This window comes from Nilaparvata lugens, chromosome 7 (genome assembly GCF_014356525.2).
Source record: "Nilaparvata lugens isolate BPH chromosome 7, ASM1435652v1, whole genome shotgun sequence".
NCBI lineage: Eukaryota > Metazoa > Arthropoda > Insecta > Hemiptera > Delphacidae > Nilaparvata > Nilaparvata lugens.
Genome location: NC_052510.1, coordinates 6,033,737 through 6,056,863, shown reverse-complemented (window position 1 = coordinate 6,056,863; position 23,127 = coordinate 6,033,737). Strand labels below are relative to the sequence as shown.

At 33.5% G+C, this 23,127-nt stretch overlaps 2 protein-coding genes across 3 annotated transcripts in view; one reads left to right on the top strand and one right to left on the bottom strand.

The window, feature by feature from the left end:
* Positions 1-23,127, top strand: part of LOC111048992 (tRNA N(3)-methylcytidine methyltransferase METTL6) — a 55,317-nt gene that overhangs the window by 12,302 nt on the left and 19,888 nt on the right. The window contains exon 6 of one of the 2 annotated variants that reach the window (XM_039433544.1): positions 87-230. Coding sequence is in view for 1 of the 2 variants with exons in the window: in XM_039433543.1 (XP_039289477.1) it covers positions 21,926-22,794 (869 nt within the window). In the remaining variant the exon portion in view is untranslated. Of the gene's footprint in view, positions 1-86; positions 231-21,258; positions 22,795-23,127 lie in introns of those variants that run through there. The other variant, XM_039433543.1, reaches the window with a different exon arrangement.
* LOC120352534 lies at positions 454-16,624 on the bottom strand. The gene is made up of 6 exons (XM_039433545.1): positions 16,471-16,624; positions 14,595-15,465; positions 13,327-13,426; positions 7,160-7,267; positions 2,486-2,641; positions 454-1,080 (listed from the first exon to the last, which is right to left on the bottom strand). Exons 2-6 carry the CDS (start codon positions 15,461-15,463, stop codon positions 1,027-1,029), a joined length of 1,287 nt encoding a protein of 428 aa, XP_039289479.1. The 5' UTR covers positions 15,464-15,465; positions 16,471-16,624; the 3' UTR covers positions 454-1,026.

Sequence of the window (23,127 nt, the reverse complement as noted above, 5' to 3'; positions counted from 1 at the left end):
GTAATTAGCTCTATCTGATTATTTTCCTTACTCGTACAATATGTAATTCTGCTGACAGAAGTCTAATACATTCTCATTATTTTCAGGAGCACTTGGAATGGATTTTGAATTTGTAGAATAGAGTCGAGTGGCTGATGACAATTTTACTGTCGATCTTGAATCTGCAGTCAGGCTACAATTTTGTGAACTTCAAACCTGAATCTCAGATTGAGAATTTTTTCCATATTCAGGTAATTTTCATCCAAATTGTTCATATTCCTAAAACAATAGCTAGGCTACATAACCTCTAGACTGTGTATTCTAAATGAAGGTTTTTCGCAGTTTTGGACGAATGCCTGTTGAAATGTATATTTATATGAATAAATATTTAATTGTATCTCTCATATATTAATATAGCTAATTTTAAATTGTAACTTTTTAAATTTTTGTACCCAAATGCATTTTAATACACTTATACAAATAAACTTGAACATAGTCTACTTACAATATAAAATAAAATACAAAAAATATAAAACATCAAATATACGAACAAAAAATATACAACATCTAATAACCCATGTATTATTAATTCAATAAATAACATTTTCTGCTAATTTGGCATAAAAGTGTTTTTACCTTAGAATTTAATAATGTATAATATACAGTTAAGATATGTTTTGTTTTTTTTAATTTTATTAATTTGATTTTCATTTCTGTAGCCTATGTTTTTTTTCAGAACGAAGGGTATTAATTCAACAACCTCTTGAATTTATTTGTGAGTTCATTTCAAATTCATTATAATCAAATTGAAGAACAATAATTTTACATGTTATTTCAATCAGTGTAATTATCCTCAGAATAGAATAATATTTAACAGATAACTTTGCAATGAAATTGAAACTATTTAGTTACATTTGAAGCTTCTTCATTTGTTTTTTTCATCAATTATTATTACTTAGATCAATTATTATTATCAACATCTTATGATGTTGTGTTGACAATACTAAGCATAATTGCTTCAAGTTTGAATATTCAGCTGTTTTTCTCTCAAGTTTTGATATTGCTAAATACATTGAAAACCGAGTAAGCAGTCTGCATAATCTGAAAAATACATAAAGGCTAATTATTCTTGAATCATTTTATAATTAAAAAGTTTAAATCATAAAAATGTCATTCCAATATTGCAAATTCCAAATACTAGGCTAAATTAATTCAAGCAAATTTATTTTTCAATTATTAAATGATTGATTTTCTCAATATTAAGATTGTATATTTTGTTGATTAATTATATTTTAAATGGTTAAATACGATCTGGCATCATTGCGGAGGTAGAAAAGGATAGCGCTATGTGCTTGTCGAATGATAGACAAGGGTAAAGGAGCACAAATAGTAATCAAATACTGCCATTATAACGTGGACGACCTCACTATAGTGTCAAGTGTAAAATAATAGTCTACTATAAATATCATAACTACTAATAATATAACTACACCTTTTCCAATTTTATTTGAAAAAGTATCAAGATTTGAGAAAGTATCAATTGTATTCGAGAATAGTCACTTGTAATTGAGAGAATATCAGATGTAGATGAGAATAGTCAATTGTATTTGGGAAGTCATCACATGTAATTGAGAATAGTGAATTCTATTTGAGAAATCTTCAAATGTAAATGAAAAGATATCAATTGAAAATGAGAACATTTTCCAATTGACATGTCGTGACTCTTCTGTAGCCTACAGTACAGGTTTGATTTGAGCAGCAAAGGATACTGTACTACGTACACAGTATTCCAATTACTATCATAGGCTTTGCATGGAGGAAAATTAACATTTTCAATGGTGAAAGTATTTCCCCTGTACTGTTTACGAATGATTAATGAGTATCATTTCTATGTATGTATTGGCAACGCGACTTTTGTCTCCAAACATTTTGTGAAACAGCACTTGATGAAGATGAAATTCTCTATGTTTACGACGCAATTGAACTTCAATGAATTATCTCTTGATCAATCAATTCGGCAATTCTTCAATGGATTTTGGGGCTTGAAAATAATTTTTATTCAAAAACTAAACGTTTCATTGCAATATTAATATATTATTTTATATGAGTACAGTTATGAAAAATATAAGTACTGGAAGTACTGGTTTTTTAAAATCATTTCCCAATTACAACTGGCAACTTCTCGATTTCAAATCGTATGTTCTCAAATTGAAATGATACTTTCTCAAATAAAATTCACTATTCTCAACTACAAGTGATGACTTCTCAAATACAATTGACTATTCTCATTTACATCTGACGTTTTCTCAAATACAAATGACTATTCTCAATATTACAATTGATACTATCTCAAATACAGTTGGAAAAGGTGTAGTGTAAAATAGTATTTTCGTATTATACAGAACTTCTCTATATTCGTAAAACTCCTGGCTTCTGGTTTCTTGAAATAGATTTATTCAAATTGCATTCCATTATTCAATTATCGAGTATATTGTGATAATCAAACCTGTAGAAACATGTTGAGATTGATATTATAAATTCCAGAAGCAGACAGCATAAACGTAGATTCGGTTTGCACCTGGAAGATGTTAAGAATCTTTTTCTGGTTTGAGTTGAAGCTATACCAGTGGACACTGTACAGCATTTCGCGAACGTTAGAGCTCTGAAACAGCAGACACTAGACTTTAATCATACTTATTTAAACATTCAAGAAGCCGTAGGCTATTGTGGGGTCCACGTTATAATGGCAGTATTTGATTGACATTGGTGTTGACATCCTTGTCTAGCATTCGACAAGGCGCTATCCTTTTCTAGCTCTGCACCGTAGCCAAATCGTTTTTTAAAAATGTAGAAGTATAATTAACAAAATATTCAACATCGATTATTATTTAGTATTTGAAAAATATATTTGCTTGACGAATAAATTATAATAGGTTATTTTAAACAAGAATGAACAGTAGTATTACATTAGATATACCGGTATCAGCTATCAACTAAAGAAGGCAGTGGCAAGGCAAAATCGGCAACGCTGGTCTCTTATCTTTCTCCACTTCCATTATAACGTGGACCTCACTAGTAGTGGATAGAGTGCATGCCTATCAGCCCAGATTTGACTAGGTCACTCCCGTGGAATTATAACTATACACTTTTGGTCCAAGCAATAAGGTTTTTCTTCAAATAAGCGAATAGACTTCAACCAGGCACGAGCAAAAACCCATGTGGTCATCATTCAGCAAAAAAATGCAAATAAAGATTTGTGCACATAACTGCAATTCTCATGATGACGCACATCACTGCGATTCGCATGCGGTAACGATTTGAATAATCTAACCACGGGTTAAAAAACTCCCGTCGCCTTTAAGTGAATCGCTGCGGTAAATAAAAGGCATGAAGTATGCACTTATCGATTCTCTAAGCTTTGTTTCTCAGGGCATACATGTAAATAATTGTCTTTTTACTTTCCTTGCCCTATTACCATAGGTAAGGAAAGTATTGCTTTCCGAAAAAAATTAAGGTACCCCAATTTGTAAATTTCTATACGTTTCGAGGTCCCCTGAGTCCAAAAAAGTGGTTTTTGGGTATTGGTCTGTAAGTGTGTGTGTGTGTGTGTATGAGTGTATGTGCGTCTGTGTACACGATATCTCATCTCCCAATCAACGGAATAACTTGAAATTTGGAACTTAAGGTCCTTACACTATAAGGATCCGACACGAACAATTTCAAACAACGATTTTGATCAAATTTATACCTAAAAAAGTCATTGATAAGCTCTATCAACTGCCACAAGTCCCATATCTGTAAAAATTCCAGGAGCTGCTCCCCATCTATGCAAAGTTTGATTTTAGATTCTCAGTTATCAGGCTTCAGATACAGCTTAAACAAAAAATTTCAAGTGGAAAAGATTGAGCATGAAAATCTCTACAATTAATGTTTAGTAAGTAACATTTTCACCTAAAATTGAAAATAAGCTCGATGTTCGAGAAAATAAGATTATTAAATTGCAAACTGTTGGCAACTGTTGATTCTATTAAATCATTCACCATGAAGACTTCGTGCGTCTGCAGCGTTATTGTTCTGTCACCAGCTGGCTTAGATCCAATAGTAGACTTGAGTTGCGCGGGAACACTAGCGTCAGTTGATCAATTTTCATAACGGCAAGGAAAGTTGTGTGAGTGCGCCACACCAGATTTTTTCTTTAGGGCTACTCTTAATTATAAAGTACCCTTAGAAGCCTTTAGTACCTTTATGTAGCCGAAACGTGTCGTGATTGAACAGTTTTAAAAGGGTTCTTAGTTTTATAATTTTTATTTATCTGTAAATGATTGTCCAATATTGCAGCCTCAGTTATTGTCATCAGTTTTTTGAACGTGTTTTTCAATTTACTGTAGATAGATTCAACTAAATTTAAAATTAACACAGCAGTAGCAGCAGCAGCTTTAGGTTTCTTACAAGTTTGTCCATCTCCTGTATACTGACAATTTATGTGACTTTGACTCACTGTAACTCTCACTATACTCTTATCAGTACTTTCACTATAACTTTATTCATTTATACAATAAGTACATTATCGAGATGATAGGGAGAGAAAAAATAAGGAAACCTTGTGCTATTCCTCTCCCAAATTTAGATAAAACATAGTCCGAAATAAGTCAAGTCTTGTAGTTCTTCAATTCACAAAAATTTCAGTCCTCAAGTATTTTCACAAAGTAGATTTTCAAATTTAGATGCTCCAAAACTGAACATAGAAGAAATATTTCACATCATTATAACTGAAATAGGAAATATTAAAAATATAATTATGAAGAATTACCAAAACACAAACTTAATTCTAAAAGCACACCTATTGTGAGATTCGCTGTGTGATCTGCTAGCATTGTTCAAATGGGAAGCACTGGTATTATTTGAAAGTGATTCATTATTTATTCAAAAACCATACATATAAAGGTGCGTACAGATTTACGCGCCGCAAACATGAGCAATTCACTTTTAATCAGCTGATGCCAAGCTTTTTATAATTATCTATATCTTATACCTATAAAAGTATGTGTACCTATACAAGTACCTTATATCTTATACTATGCAAGTATGCAAGTACTGCAAAATAATATATATATGCCTATTCCTACCTTAGTCTCATTCTCGCACACAGGCAGTAATGCCTCTGCGAGAGTAAATATTTCTTAATATATATTTGTATATCTGCTGTCATTTCTGTGGTGCTGACATTGTCTTTTTATTGTAAAGTGTATTCTTATTTTATGATGTAGGCTACCACTGTGATTGCTTGTAAGACTTGTGAAATAAATAACTTTTTGAATTGAATTGAAATACCGTTCTGTAAAAATACAGATATCAGCTGATTAAAAGTGAATCGCTCATGTTCGCGGCGCGTATATCTGTACGCACCTTAAGGCTCGGAGAAACTCCGAAGACCCTTATTCACATAGATTCAATTTTATCAATATTCTTAGTGCCCTCTTTTCAAAAACGCCTTCTCTGATTGGTAGTCGTGAAATTAATTACGATTAAAATTTAACCGGCTTTTTTGTGCAACTGGGCTTAGAGTGCAGAAATATCTCTGAAACCTGTTGAAGAATGATAGTGATGCTGAAGTATTAAATGCATTATCGATACGTTTTAAACTATTGAAGTGAATTTCACTATACAGGGTGTTCCACGAAAGGTGTAACATCTGGAGATTGAAAATACCTAGCCGAAGATTGCAACAAAAAATGTCCATGATATTGAAATTTCTATAACAAGATACTCATTCGAAAGCTTCTTGAATGGCGAAATTTTTCCATTATTGAAAATATATTGTTACCCTGAAAACAAAACGAGAAAAGGCTGTGAAAAGGCTAAAAATAAACTTTCTACTCGTGATATTTTTCCGAGTTTTTCGATTTGTATATCATCAATCTATCAAAATTGAAACGTTTTCTCAGGAAAACATTTTTTTCCCGATCATTACTTTTTGAGATATGAGCGCTTGAAGTTTGAATTTTTGGCACAGAACATTTCAAATTCAGTAAGATATAAATCCATGAGATTTAGAGGATGGATTCTTCATGGTATTGTTGATCTAGTAAAACAAAAATTTTCTGAAAATATCAATTTTTGAAAAAGTTTTTCAATTTATCAAAAATAACTCAACTAAAAGTTATTTTTAGTAAATTGAATGAATAACTATCTCAAAAATTGATATTTTCAGAAAATTTTTGTTTTACTAGATCAACAATACCATGAAAAATCTATCCTCTAAATCTCATTGATTTATATCTTACCAAATTTGGAATGTTCTGTGCCAAAAATTCAAACTTCAGGCGCTCATATCTCAAAAAGTAATGATCAGAAAAAAATGTTTTCCTGAGAAAACTTTTTCATTTTGATAGCTTGATGATTGCTTGAAAAACTTTGAAAAATATCACGAGTAGAAAGATTATTTTTAACCTTTGCACAGCCTTAAATGTACTTTTTCTACAACTGCGCGTAAAGAGAGAATTTACAAACTCAATTCTCCTCGTAAAACAGCTTATTTCTGAGGAGAATCTACTTTTTCGCTCGCTAACCATCCGCGCATGCGCAGTAAATTTTCTTTACGCTCGCAAATCATTCGCGCATGCGCAGAAGAGTTTCTTTTACGCTCGCTGATCAGCTGATGGTAAGCAGCTCGCCAAAAGGTCAGATCTTAACCTAAAAAGTCGGTACCGGTAATTGTAACTCCGCCGATATAAGTAATTTAACAGGTTTGGGCAGTTGTAGAAAAAATGTTGTATGTAATTCGCGTGTAATGCTTCTTCATCGCTCTTGCAAAATTATCACGCTCCGCTTCGCGACGCGTGATAACTGTTTTGCGCGAGCGATAAAGTCGCGCATTGCGCTCTTAATACATGAATAGCTATTTTCAAATTTCAGCGCTCTTAAAAAGTTCAAAAACGTCAAACAAAGGAACACATTATTTGGATCTTATTGGAAATGTCTTCCTCTTTCCAACTAAATACTTGGAATTAGATTCTTGGTAGTTTTATAGTTATTGACGTTTTTTAAAATTCGTTATATCTCGAAAACTAAGGTCGATATAAGAAATTTTACTGGACATTTTTGTTGCAAATTCAATGTAGAATTTATGTTCTTCGGCGGTTACACCTTTAGTGCGACACTCTGTATATCCTTGTTGTACCTCATCAATGAGCATCGACCCACAGTAGGTGAAGCAGAAAATGTGCAGTAATTCGACAGCCAGTATTAAACAGAATTTCATGCCTTCCATCGTCATCAGTGAGTCCATCTGCAAAAAAGCCAATGCGATTCATGATTGCGATAGTATTGATTGATTGATTCTTTATCACAAATGACAATGTATTGCCAGGTCTTGCAAGACCCATTGCATACTAATACTGACTACATTATAATGGAAACAAATGAACAATAATTAACATATTCAGAACAGAAAATAAATATGTAGATGAGTGTATAACTTTTAGAAACAAAGAGTAGAACCTATTTGTTTACAGAATAGAAATGAGGAATACACATGAAATTCTATCAATACTAAGTAAATAAAATAACTCAAATTTTCTTAACATATATACATACACACACACACACACGCTCAAAGAAAACCCAACTCAAAAAAAAAATGAAATAAAATACTGAAGAGAAAAAAAAACTACTCGTTGCCCTCCAAAAGTAATTTGAAAAGTCTCCTCTTGAAAACGCTTAGTGAAACAGAAAAAATTACATGTTCAGGAATAGCATTCCAAAGTCTTGCTTGCTCATTTGATACAAAATCAAGACTGTTACTTTTCTTTTCTACCGCCTTCTCTATATTATAGTGAGGTCCACATTATAATGGCAGTGGAGAAAGATAGGAGAACAACGTTGCCGATCCTCACTGTCTTGTCAATGCCTTCTATAGACGTTATCTGATACAGGTTTATTAATGTGATATTAATTGTTCATTCTCGTTTAAAATAATCAATTATATTTTATTAAACAAGGTGTTATATTTTTCAATAGTTTCATAATGAATTCACATAATAAAGATGAAATATCTTGTTAATTAATTATTAATTCTACATTGTTAAAAGCCGATCTGCCAACAGAGCAAAGCGAGAGAGAGATAGCGCTATCCGCTTTGTTGAATGATAGACAAGGATAGCAGTACCATTGCTAATCAAACACTGTCATTTATAACGTGGACCTCACTGTATATAGCGGTGATTCAAGTTATCCCACATCTAATATTAATTGTCGATTCTTGTTAATAATGATCAATTATTCTTTTTCAAATATATTTTATTCCCCAAGAAAAAATTTCTATAATTTAATAATAAATTTTCTTAATTGAGATTGAATCTGTTAGTAGTTTATTATATTTCTACATAATACACAAACAATTTGGCAACGGTACGTAGTTGAGAAGGATAAAACTATCTGCCTTGTCCAATGAAACAAGGATAGCAAGTAAGGCTCAACTTACACTCACGCGACTCAGGTCGAGAAGAGACTCTACTCTAGTCGTGAGCATGTGTTTTCAAATGGTGACGTCGCGGAGACTAGAGTCGACTGGTCTGAGTGTCACCATTTGGAAACACATGCTCTCGAATAGAGTCGAATCTCGACTAGAGAAATCTCAACTTACATTTACACGACTCAGGTCGAGAAGAGGCTCGACTCTAGTCGAGAGCATGTGTTTCCAAATGGTGGCAGTCGCGGAGACTAGAGTCGACTGGTCTGAGTGTCATCATTTGGAAACACATGCTCTCGACCTGAGTCGAGTCTCTTCTCGACCTGAGTCGCGTTAGTGCGAGTTGAGCCTAAACGTTGATCAGATGCTGATTTCAAAACGGGAATCTCACTTTAGTAATAGACAGGCAGAGAGAAGGTTATTAATAAAAAAATTCAAATTACAAAATAAATAAATTTGTATTTTTAATCTTTTATTTTATTAATTTCAAAAAGGTACTAATTTATAATTCTATTTTATAAATAAAAATAAGTAGCCCCGAATTAAAAACATTTCAAGAAGATACAAAATAAAACGTTATGTTCTTGAACACAGTATCAAAGAAACAACGAAAACCAATATAATGAAGATAGGCTAATAACTTATACGAAAATGGTTTGCATGTTCAAATGCCTGTGCGCATGCGCAAACCAGAGTCGCTTATTATTCAGATTTTAATAGAGAAGAAGAAGAAGAAGAAAGAAAGAAAAAAAATGCTTTATTGAACAGTATTTTCATACAATGCAATGAAATTTGTCACACATTTACGGCTTGATACTTTTTGATCGTCAGCCGGAGAGTCGGTAAAATGTTGAAACTAGTGACAATAACAATGAAAATAAATCAATATCAAGCAATAGAGATGACTATAACTTGTAATAATCGAAAACACAACAAAAATCTGAGAAAAAAAAGCATAAAATACCTCGAGAAATAAAACAATAAGAAAAATAATAAATTTCAAATAATGCTAGCACTGAACTTATTCTAACAAGTAAAATCTAACTTTTTCTTTATTTTGTTAAACTAAATTCAACAGTTTGTTTGCTCTCAAATAAAACCTCTGGAAGGTAGAGGACTCATGAATTTGACCTATTGTAGATAAATATTTTTCCCCAGAGCATGACAAAAATACCCTACCAGTTGAAATCCTGGACTAGTTCTCGCCTGTATCTCCAAGCGTCCCTACAATAAGAAGCTAATCTCTTCCAATCTAGGCCATTCATATAAGACATAAATACTTCTCTAGAGAGCACCGCCGCCCCTAACCATTTAATTCTCCATTCCTTCAAACATGGGCATCGCCCAACAAAGTGGAAAACGTTCTCAATTTCTTTTAAATTACACATTGAACAAGTATAGTTCCTATCTGACACCCATGGCTTATAGTTCAAATCGATCAGCTCGCCTCTCGCTTTAAACACCCATCTCATCACCCACAAATCACAATTATTCCTCTTTATGTAATTGTTCTCACCCAGTTGTAGGTTCAATGATCTATACAATGAATGGAAATGGCCTGCTTGTGCGTCCTGTAAGAATTTATCCCTGTGAATTATGCCCAAGCCTGAGAGAATTTTCTTAAATTTATTATTCCAATTAATATTGTCATTATAACTTATCCCTATCTCATTACACAATTTTCTCCAATCTTTAAACCAGAAGACTCTCTTTTTTATTACTTCTTCCACTAGAAATCTTGGAAGTCGACCTTCTTTCATTTCCATAACTTTTGTAATATAGTTGTAATGCAACCTGAGACAGTACTCAAAAAGAGGTGACAGTTCTGTCTCAATAAACAACATGTAGTTTGGGGTGTTTATAGGAAGCGAGAACACTTTCTTAATGAAAAATCTCTGAAATTTTTCTACAGTATCATACTGTCTATAGCCCCATACTTGAGCTCCGTAACACAAAACTGCCCTTGCGCAAACTTTGAACCATTTACATTTAGCTGTGAAATCTATATTATCACTATTTAAAAGACCTCTCCAAGCCAAATTCACCGCAAGTTTAGCCTTATCTGATTTTTCTTTCAAATGAGCTTCAAAATTCAATGTTGGTGTAAGAACTACCCCCAAATATTTGTATCTATTTACACATTCAATCTGCTCATTTTTAAATGTCCATTTCTCACACCCAGCTAGTTTTCCTCCATTCCTAAAGACCATTATTTTTGACTTATCTAGATTTACTTTTAAATTCCACATTTCACAGTACCTTTCTAAATTATTTATCATGTACTGAAGCCCTACTGGAGAGTCAGAAATCAATGCTATGTCATCAGCGTACAATAAGACCCGAATCCTCTTACCATTTATCAATAGTCCTCCACCCAGTTCATCATTTAAATCATTTAAAAACAAAGAAAATAGCAAGGGACTCATTAAGCAGCCCTGTCTCAATCCTGATTTAGTTTGAAAACGTTGTGAGAGACCACCCTCTCCAGACCGTTGAGTGCACCATACTCTAGCAGAAGTATCCTCATTTAACGCTCTCAAAATAGCCAACATTTTGTTGAGAGGCCCATATTACTAAGCTTATATAATAGAGATTTTCTGTCTATTGAGTCAAATGCGGCTGAATAATCCACGAAAAAACAGTATAATTTACCTCTTTTTTTAGCTAACTGAAGACTAGCGATAGATGTTAAGGAAAATATATTATCAATAGTAGAGTATCCCCTACGAAATCCCGCCTGAAACTCGTTTAGTACGTTATTTTCCTCCACCCAGTGATTAAGTCTATTTAGTATTAACCCTGCAAAAATTTTGAAGAATGCTGTTAAAAAACTGATACCTCTGTAATTACCTACTACGTTGCTCTCACCTTTTTTAAAAATCGGAAAAATAATGGAAGACTTGAAGCTACTTGGGACCCTACCTATTGTAAATATTGTATTGTAAATATTCAGTAATCTATCTAGCATATTGGGCGACGCATTCTTATAGAACTCAAAGGGAATTTGATCTTCTCCTGGCGCTTTGTTATTTTTTACTGATTTTAAAACTATATTCAACTCATCCAGACTGAAGTCACTATCTAATTTATCATTATAAATATAGGGTTCCGCATATAAACAAGACAATGCTAACATTTCAGGATTTAATAGTCGACGGAAATACTCTACCCATTCACGTGGATTTATTGAATTATTTACAATTTTTGATCTAATTTTAAATTTATTTAGAGCATGCCAAAAATCTTTTGGGTTTTGGGCCGAGGAAATATTATTCAGGAGAGCCTTTTGATAACTCTTCCTCTTCTCGTTACACATTTTTTTGTAATCATTTCTTTCAACTATGTATAATAGCCGGGTGTGATCATTACTGATACGGCGGTACAGATTTAGAAAAGATAAGACCTTATTTCGGGCTTTCCAACAATCATTATCGAACCATGCTTGTTTTTGTCTGTACCTATCTAAGCTTCGAACGGATCCAAGAGATTTAGCTACACTTCGAATACACTCTGACAAATCTTGACATGCCTTCTCGACATTTTCATTCAACAATAATCATTATTTACTCGTACTGTTATCTTATCTTTATATTTTTCAGAAATAGACTTATTCCAAGACAGTTTTGGCAATAGAGGTAAACACTGATAATTATCACCTGGCTTCTTACCTACGTCTAATATAACTTCGATTGGAAAGTGATCAGAAAATGACTGGGAGACGACTTTGAAATCCAATGCGAAATTGAAATACTCCATACTAATTGCTGCTATATCGTTCACAGAGTCACCCATTGCTCCCACAAAAGTCATCTCCCCTTCTAGATCGCTATTCATTCTACCATTTAGTATAATAAATCCTAATTCTGAACACATTTCCAAGTAACGCCGGCCTTTATTATTGACTGTTTTATCTTTGGAATTTCTATTATTTAACAATCTATCCGACACATATTGGCTCATCTTACTCGATAATCTCTGCTCTGTACCTATTCTCACGTTCTTATCCCCTAAAACCAAGAATCCCTCATCTGCGTTTTGCAACAGTAAATTATTCATTTCATAAAATTCTCTCTCCCAATTATTACAGTTAATGTACACTGGCAATACATTCAAGCAAACGGAATTATACAATTTTACAACAATTACACTCACATTATCAATATTTCTAAAACAAAGTTTTTCTTTAAATGCTGAATTTTTATTAATACCTAATAGCAAACCCCCACTAGCACGACCAAAGTGAGAGTTTTTCTTTGCATAACACCAGACCAGTTCAAAATCAATGAAATAATCACCTATCCACTCTACATCTTCTTGCACTATGTGTGTTTCAGAAATAGAAATGATATCATAATCTTTTAAAAAATTTACAAAATTAAAATTTCTCACCTTGTCTTTCAAACCACACACATTGTAATATAACAACTTCAGGTGTTCATCTCTTTCTCTCACAACTACAGACTGCACATTCGGCTCCTCGAACAGCAGACGCGCAGTGGGAGTTTCCTAGTTGGCTGGCTGCTCCGCTAGACCCGCTAGAAAGCGACTCATATCCACATGTAGCATTGATTTGAGTTTTTCGACGCCATCCTCCGCCCCCGCCATCAACTTGTTATCCGTCGACCAGTGGAAGTGAGTCCCCTCGATTTTTAGGAAGTCGAAACCGAGGTGTACATCAATGTCCGGCAGTCGGAGCTTGACTGCGGTGCCGAACGGTCGTATCTTATCGTGCTCTCTGTTCAAACGCGATTTTAATAGAGAGAAAGGAAACAATTTCTAATTCCTACTACATTATAAATAATGGTAATTGTAATTATGACTAATAATAGTAGCTAGTTAATAATTGTGTGAGGATAATAAATAATAATTACACTTACTTTAGTCAAAATGACAGATAATGCTACAATAACTAGCATGTTCGCACTTAGAACTAGAGCGAAGAAAAAAGACGTGAACTCTTGGACCATATTGAAAAACCTGAAATACCGTAAAATAGCAATATTTATTCAACTTGAACGACGATTAAATAAGCTTTTATATTTATTGTACTTGAAGTAAACTTCTCATTTGATTGACTTTCTGAGCAAAACTAAGTTTAATATCAATCTAATTTCGCTATTAGATGTTACAAGTTATGTAACTTGTAAAAAAGCGTATCTTTTATTACAATGGATGTGGATAGTATAGTGGGGTATGCGGGGAACCTTTTTTCTCCCATATTACATCAACTATATGAAGCCGGCACCTGGGCTTAAACTGAATTCAATCAGTGGATTAAACTAAAAATGAACCGCCGTATAACTAGTGACCCCCTGGATTGGAGAACTCGCTTAAGAACTGTTGTATTGTAATCTTTGAAACCAGCAACTTGATGAAAATTATGAAAACAGCTAAATATTTCTCTTAAAAGAATAATTCAACAGTAGGTTTCATTTAGGATCCTATTTGTAATGAAAAATTACTCATCAAATATTACTCTGTCGCTTAAACATCTTTGACCCTCATATGAATCCAAATTCTTGTTTTTAAATGAGATGGTGGTCATGTGATACATGATTTCGATACAGAGTTCCAAGAGAAAATAAATGGCGAAAACCGCACATTGATATATCAACCCGTATCTAAGTTCTTGATGTAAAAGTTGTAAATTATGTTGTATATTAACCAGCTGTATATTAATCATGTGTCAGTGCATGTGATAGCTCTCAAATAGTCTCAGCTTATGTTATGAATGAATGAATGGAAAAACTTTAGTAATTGCATGCAATTAATTCTTCAGCTGACTAAATTGTAAATCATAACAAGTTTTTCTTATGCACTTTCAATGCTATTTTTATATCCTGAAAAATGACGGAGTGAGTCAATTTTGTTGTCCAACGAACTTGACCTGTAAAAAGTCACGAAGAATAAGTTTTAAAAATTTGAAACTGATTGATGAATTTTTTTCAAAGTTATTGTAGAACATACAAATAGACGGACAACTACTTTGGCCTTCAGTTAGTCAAAAGTGAGAAATCGCTAACGCTCGTTCAACAAACGAAACTATATGGATTTAATCCAGTTTTAAAGGATATTTCGTGCAAACGACACGAAGTACATTAATTATTATTTTACACTTTTTCAAGCAATCATTAATAATACTCACTCCCTGATCTTAAGATGATGAATGATCGTTTCTTTCAAGACTTGATCTACGACATTCTGAGCAACCTTGGTCGATATTGACAAGCTTTCTCGATCATTTGTTCTCCCCTTGATAATCTCGATGCGTTCCTCATGTTTGGTTAGAGCAAAACACAAAATTTTGAACTGAACAATCAACTCTACCATGAAATACAACACAGATGACACGTACACTAAAAAAATTACAATAATATTGAACGCCATGAAAAGCATTAATGAGTATTGCACAGCGAACCCTAGAACGGTTCTTGTACTGAAAATAGACCACCAGGGCAGAGGTAGGTAGATATTGAAAGCCGTGTTTTTTGTGACTTGTTGCTCATCGAAAATGAAACGAGCAATCGGTATTACAATGAACATTAAAATTATAATTGAGAATAGACCGGAGGTAGCAATAATGAAAAACCACTCCATAAAATTTCTAAAGAGTGAACGAAGTCTGGCCATCTCAGTTTTGACAGACTCGCAGTCATATATGTGCAAATCGTCCCTGCAGCAACTGAACAGCCTGTACCACAGAAGTCGTCTTTTGCTAATCACATGGAAGTCGGCAAGGTTTATGAATATGGCAAGTGAGATGAGAAGTGCGTTGGCTACTTCGAAAACCGCAAAAATATTGTGCATTTGTAGATAAATAGTTATTACCCCGGCTATGATGAAGTAGACTGACAATATCTCGAATACAAACAGAACAATGTAGTTGTAGTACTTCCAGGCTCCTCTTGGATACAACACAAGCAGTGAGAACTGGTAGAATTTAATGTTTGCTCTTTCGAGGCCGCTGATAACGTTTTCGAATTTTTCGTCTTTTGGTTCTGGTTTTGTTCCCATGTCTGTTGAGACACAAACTTACAAAATTAGTATTTCATAATTATTATATTATTGAAATTTCTGTACCTAAATAAGGTACAGATTTCCATTCGCTCTAATAAAAAAGTAAATTCGTCGGACTTTTGTTGGTGGCATATTTTTCTCCTCTAAAAACGGAAGCACTCTTAATAGACATAATATAGAATTATTTGATGAAATTTCATTTTTTGGCTTTATGGGAATAGCTTCCTGAACGATAGATACACGGTGGAATGTTATAAGACATAAATTGTAGATCTATTCATCCTTATAATGATTAAATCAAAGTCAGACCGATATAAAGATTTGGCTTCGAGATTTACTAGTTTTACGAAACCATTGCAATTTCGAAATTCGGGATGTCCTGGGGGGGAAGCAAGTGGTGTAAGGATGGAGACTCTTCGGTCCCAGGCTATGTGCTATGTATACTAATTCCCTGTAAAAATTCAGCGTTCCCCCAATTTGTTGCGCATCAATGTATTTATTGACTGAGCTATATTGTGCTGATCGGCTCTCAAAAGCGTGCTTCGCTAAGAAAGTTTTTGAAATGAAGCTACATTCCATTAGATCAATTACTTTTTTCTAATACTATTGCTAGATTCTAAAGATGATATTTTACTGATTCAGAATGATAATATTAAAATATGTGGAATTAGCGACACACTGATGTGTTTGTGCGTTTGATGAAATCGAACGTTTTTTTATAGCTTATCAATCGTGTATTGTTGCCCACGCTTTACTATACTGTTATAGAATTTAGTAAAATTCATCGGTTTTTATTATTTGAAATTAGATAAAATTATTATTACAAAATAATCAAGTTGAAAAATAATAATCAGTGGATTATATAAGTTTTAAACTTAGGTACGGTACTTCTTTACAATACTATGGAATATCAGTATTATAATAAAATTGAAAAGACAATTAATCAAGTTGAAAAATAATAATCAGTGGATGATATAAGTTTCAAACTTAGGTACGGTACTTACTTTACAATACTATGGAATATCAGAATTATAATAGAGTTGAAAGGCAAGTTAATATTTATTGAACATCTAAGTTTGAGTTAATTTGCATTAATGACGTGTAGCAAATTGGACAATCTTTTCAAGATGTCACCCTAGAAACTATAATCTTTGTACTGACATTGAAAAGTTCTTGTCACCCACTGAAAGCTTCTAATTATTTCATAAAAGCCACTTCCGCATAACGATTCCGAGACACTTGAATTTTGATGCACATAAAAATTGCAAAAGACGATCTTTCGCAAAGCGGCCAACTCCAAAATAATTCAAATATAGGACATGAAACCTGGTTTAGGCTGTAGGTTTATTGATTTATAGCTATAGCTTTATTGGACAAAAACTATTTTTGCGTTTTCTAGTGCTTTCTAGAATGTTCCATGGAATTGATGAGTTATCAATCTGAAATTGAAAAGTTGATGTATTTGGAATTTGCAAAGATGGTATATGAAAATAGACTACTTTATCAGCCTATCGTGCTGGCACAAGATTTTAAGTTTCCTAATATCACAAGAGTGAAAATCATTTAATTAAAACAACTCATTTACAAAATTGTTTATTATAGAAAAATGTTACAATATTTTTCATTTGCTGACCATTACCCTATTTCTATTCTGTATTGTCAAATCTATCATGGGTAATTTCAATTTCAATATACCCATATGATTTTACTAGCCGTCAGGCTCGCTTCGCTCGCCATATCCGTCTAGCCAGGGGGCTCCGTCCCCTGGACCCCCGACTGGATCGTCCAAGAATGAGATCAGCAGGCTCGCTTCGCTCGCCTGCATTTTCATTTGATCATTTTTATCATATGTTAGGACAATCCAGTCGGGGGTCCAGACTAAACGGCTGGCTAAACGGATATGGCGAGCGAAGCGAGCCTGATTGCTAGTAATATAATATTCCCAGGATTGAAGTAGCAGTGCCCAATCAATTTTTCCGCGATAAATGCATTTAAATCTTCAACTTGGTGCCAACCTAACAAAGTCAACTCAACTTAATGCCAACCTGACAAAATTATTAATTTAGTTGCCAGTTTACAACTGTTTCGAAGAGGTACTCTATCTAGATTATAGTTCTATAGTAACATATGATATGGAAATTTCAATTATAATTAAGAGATTGGGAGAAGAAGAATATACATGCTAAAAGACGAACTTTGAACCCTTAAAAACAACCCTTAGAGTTAAAATATTGCCAAAATATTTCTTAGTGCGCCTCTAAAGGGCCAACTGAACATACCTACCAAATTTGAACGTTTTTGGTCCGGTAGATTTTTAGTTATGCGAGTGAGTGAGTGAGTGAGTGAGTCAGTCAGTCAGTCAGTCAGTCAATCAGTGAGTGAGAGCCATTTCGCTTTTATATATATATAGATTTCTAATACAAGCATAATCTAAAGTGAATATCATTATTTAATAACTATAATTTAATACTCTAAGGCTAGTTTCACATTCATTCGGTTCGTTTCGTTTTCGATTCGTTTTCGGCAAATTCCGATAAGTGTGAAACGGTAATTCGGTTTGAATTCGGTACCGAATAGAAACCGCATAGAACCGAACGCCCACTTGACACTAATAAATTCCATCAGGTTTCAATTCGTTGCTGGCGAGACGCTACTTTCACACACTTTCGGTTCGTTTCGTTTTCGATTCGTTTTCGGCAAATTCCGATAAGTGTGAAAGATTCGGTTTGAATTCGGTACCGAATAGCAACCGCATAGCACCGAACGCCCCCTCGACACGAATAGGTTTCATCATATTCGAATTCATTGTTAGGGAAACGGGAAAAAACAAAGTCTTTTACACACGCTTGCCTTTTTTGTTTTTATTTTAAACTGATATCGTGATTATCTGTTTCAAAATTCTCCAAGTCAAATTATATGGTCAATTCATTTCTGTTAGTTCACAGGAACATTTCTTTCTCAATGAATAGTTTGCTAAAAAAATATGAAAGATATAAATTAAAACTCAGGGAGAATTTTTATTCTTTTATTATTTTTTTTTATTTTCCCACGAATATTACATGATTTCATCAATGGAGAGAAGAGATGAAGTTTATATACCATGTGTCAAAACAAGAACAAATTTTCAATTCAAAAAAATCATCTCTCTGAACATCAAAAATTAACAAAATTAAAAAGAAACTTTTCAAATAATTCACAATTTTTAATTAATTTTAAAATTTTGTTGTTCAAGAAATAACATATCACAATTTAACACAAGCTGTTATATTTAAATATACAAGCATGAACTGTGAAAATCCAGACACAACTGTGTTTGAGAAGAAAATACCTAATTGGAACCGCACGAATTAAAACCTGACATGTATGAAAGCCTCATTCGTTTTCGGTAACGAACCGAACCGAACCGAAAACGTACCGAACCGAATGAAACCGAAGGCGTGTGAAGCTAGCTTAATACAAATTCGTTTATGTTTCTCCAGCATTAAAAGTAGGCCTATATTTTTTCTTTTGAGGTTTACTAGTGTTTAAAGTTTAAATTGTTGTATAATAAAGAATCTATATCCTTTTTAGAGTTTCCTTATAAGGAAGTTGGATGGTCAGTAGTTGTGCTATTTATTTATAAGTCAAACAATTTGGTACCAAAAATAAAATGAGAATTTGAAATAAACTAAAATATTTATGTTTCATGATCAAGCATAATAATATAATAAATTGTTATACAAATTTAAACTGTATAGCCTACGGCAGTGGTTCTCAAACTTTTTACTTCACGCCCCCCCTGCATAATTCAGCTGTAAGCCGGACCCCCTACATGTATAAGCATAGACTACTATACATGTTGTACATACACGTAATATGTACGTATATAACTACATATTTTACACTCAATATTTATTTAGTTGAGTTTTGCACATTCTATACATACCCCAATGTTGCAATAGTTTCAATCATAATAAAACAACAAATTCTATACAAACAATAAATTATAATTTATTCAGGTACTACAGCTACTGTAGTACATAAGGTAGTTGTTATTTTTGTTTCTCATAGAAATTAACAATACAAAGAGCGTCAGTGTGAAGGATGAGCTTGTTTCTTTCGCACATAGTTTGTTGAAACGAGGTGTCAGCTGCGATAACGCTACTCTAAGTTCCTGGGTCACATCCAGTCTTGGTCTATATTCACTTTTCATGGCAGCTAGAGCAGAAACCTTAGTTTCACACGGATAAATTGTAGCAAATGGAGTCTATATCTTCAATGCCTTTTTACTCAAAATTGGGTGTTCCTTTTGCACACCAATCCAGAAGGATGTAAGAAAATATTCTTCAAACTTCATTTTAAGCGCAAAGTCACCTTGGAGATCAATGCGGTTTTCTTTTTCTATCATGTTGAGGGAGCACTCATTGATTGAGAATTTGAATTTGACAATACGGTTGATATAAAAATATTTTATGAGTAAAAATTACTCACATGTAATTTAAAAAATGGAAAGATTGCTTATCGTAATTATTTTAGAAGTAAATTAAAAACATTTTCCAACTAAGCTTTGCGTCGCCCCCCCCCTGAGCATTCATCGCGCCACCCTTGGGGGTCGCGACGCACACTTCGAGAACCTTTGGCCTACGGTATTCAAAATCGGCTAATGTATAGGTATTGTAAGCCTCCACCAATGTAAGCAAGATGTGGAACGGCGGGAGAAGCCTCCATCAAATATGTAAGCACGATGTGCCTTCACCAATTATGTAAGGGGAAAAACTATTATAACAAAAGAGAACAGAATAATTAGAACTTTAATGAGTCTTTAACATATTTACATTCAAACAAAACAAGATTAATTTTATTATAATAACATTATTGATATGAATTTTATGGGGAAAACACTCGCTTGCAGCTAATGATGATTTAATCTTTGTTGCTATGAAAATTTAAGAACAATGATTCAGTAGTCAGCTACCTTTTTGAAATGGCTTCCCCCTTTGGCATCCACTGGTTTAATCGCGACTTTAGTATTTTAAAAGAACAAATATTAACTGAACCAATGAATAGGCTCAGAACCCGTCTCCCTTAACAATACATCATTTTTAAACTTCACGATCTGTGACAGAATAACTGTATTATAAAACGAAACGAAATCTTGCCTTTTTCACTGGATCAGCCGGACTTAACTCACAGTCCTAACGAACGAGCTCTCTCCAAAAGTTAAATTTTTGGGTATTAATTTAAACTCAGTCAATGCCAAACATGAAAGCCATTTCAAGTACATATTTTTATCTATCGCACAAGCGGCACATTTGTTATCAGAAACAAAAGAGAAGCTACGTTAATTTTGACATCAAATGAAATAAACAATCTTTCTGTCGATGACAAAGATTGTTCAAAGACAAAAAACTGTTCATTTAACTTTTTTAATTTGAAACTCTAAAATCCTGATCAATATGAGATAAATATATGATTCATATATATGTCCCATATGACCAGGTGACAGTATAATAAGAATATTAATTTAAGCTATTATCAAAGGTAAATTTGAAACAAGAATAAATTAACTTGAAGAACGAGAATAAAGCAAGTTAATTAATTTTAAAAATCCAAATGAATAGTTTATCCAGACTCTTATTCGTTTTGCAACACATGCTGTGTTTTCTATTCTTTTCTGTTTTTTTTTCATGTTTTACTTCTATTTCTGTCCTGTCTTTTAAAATCAATAGTCATAGAAAAATCCAGCACGCTCATGGCTTATCTTTATTTTTCATTTGGCAAAGTCTCGTGAAAAGAACGGTGTTTGCAATTTTAATAATTGCGAACCCTTTCTCAGTATCTGATTCGCGTAAGCGGTTTCTTCCATAAAATAAATAAGAAGCTTGGAAACATTCTCCCAGTTTACGCAAGTCCAAAGGTGAAGTACCTCTTTTAATGACTTTTTAATGTGCTAAACGAACCTCACAAAACTCTCAGTTTCAGATTTGTCATTGAAAGAACCTTTTAATCTGCTTTCCAAACAAAACTCTATTATTTGTATTTGTTGTAACGTTGTAAGCTATAATTGTAGACTAATAGTTGATTCCAGCTCAAACATCATCTTTATAACGATTCCCAATTCAAAACTGGAATTGTAGGGGTTATTTCAATATTTTTTAAGAAACAAATGTGGAAAGTGTATGAGCACAAGAGTGTATTAAGACTAATTGAAATTGAATTGATCAGAGTAAAATTATTTTTATGTATAGTTAGACTATTAGTGAAGTGAAGAAAAATTGTTGTCATTTCCAAATTGGAGCTAATAAGTTTTTTATAGAAAAATGGAAAAAAGTGCATTACGACGAAGCTGTGAAATTTCGTAAAGATGGAGTGTAAACTGACCTTCAAATAAGAAATTATTTATTATTAGTTACATAAATTAGGCACTTTATTTGACTAATAATACAATTTTTACGGATAGTTGAATTGTGATTTTGTCAAATGTCAAAGAACTCACACGATGAAGAAAAAGAATTCGAAAGCCTTATCAGAGGCCTTGAAAAAGCTAACATCAAATTTTACAAATTTTCAATGCTTGTCCTCTATCCAGGCGGACCCTGGATGTACTACAACTACATTATACTATTTGTATTCGAAATAGTGTCCGCCTACTTCCTAATAACCGGTGTGATAACAATTTATCTACAAAAGAACGACATATTTGTAACGTTCGAAGTGGCCAACGCTTTCCTAATATTTTTTGCAGTTTTTGTGAGTATTGCCGATTTCCATGGAACTGGTAGGAAACGACGTTTATGGGGAAAATTGTTCGTCTATTTTGAAGACGAATGTCAGGATTACGATAGTGAGTTGATCAAAAAAGAAAAGAAGAGATTAAGAATGGTTTGTAGGACTAATATGAAATGGTTCTTCATCTTCTCCACACCCTGTATTTTTTCCAATATTTTTTTCATTTTTGTCGTTATTCCGATTATACGTTTTATGATAGGCGAAGAACAGACATCTAGTGATACGGCCTACAATGTTTACTTACCGATGCCTTTCTGGTCTGTTTTCAATACTAGAACATTCCTAGGATTTTCTATACAATATATGTTGATGCTTTTCATGGTGTGTGATATATTCGCCATGTTTCTTGTGTATGTTTCGAGTGTCTTCTACTTTTTCATGGAAATAATTATTCAGCTAAAGATATTGAGTTTTGCATTAAGCAAACATGACGAGAGAGTTATGACTCTTAGTGAAGCAAATGCAAAAGCTACCGAACTAGATGAATGTGTGGACAGTGGTGACAATTTAAAAACTAAAATCTTGAAAGAACCGATTATTCATCATTTGAAGATCAGGGAGTAAGTATTATTAATTCATCATCATCATTATTGGCACTGCATCCCATGTAGAGCCTTAGCCTTCACAACCACATCCTTCCATCTCTCTCGACATTCTGCTGTTCTTCTCTTTCTTCTTACACCCAGTCTTCGCAAATCCTCCTCCACATCGTCAACCCACCGCTTTCTTGGTCTTCCTTGAAGTCTTCTTCCTCCGGGTTTGCCTTCCAGCACCATTTTTGGCACCTTCCCTTCCGGTATTCTGCACACATGACCAGCCCATCTCAGCCTCATACTTTTCACAACAGATAAAATACTGGTCTCCTCGAACAATCTTCCTATAGTGAGGTCCAC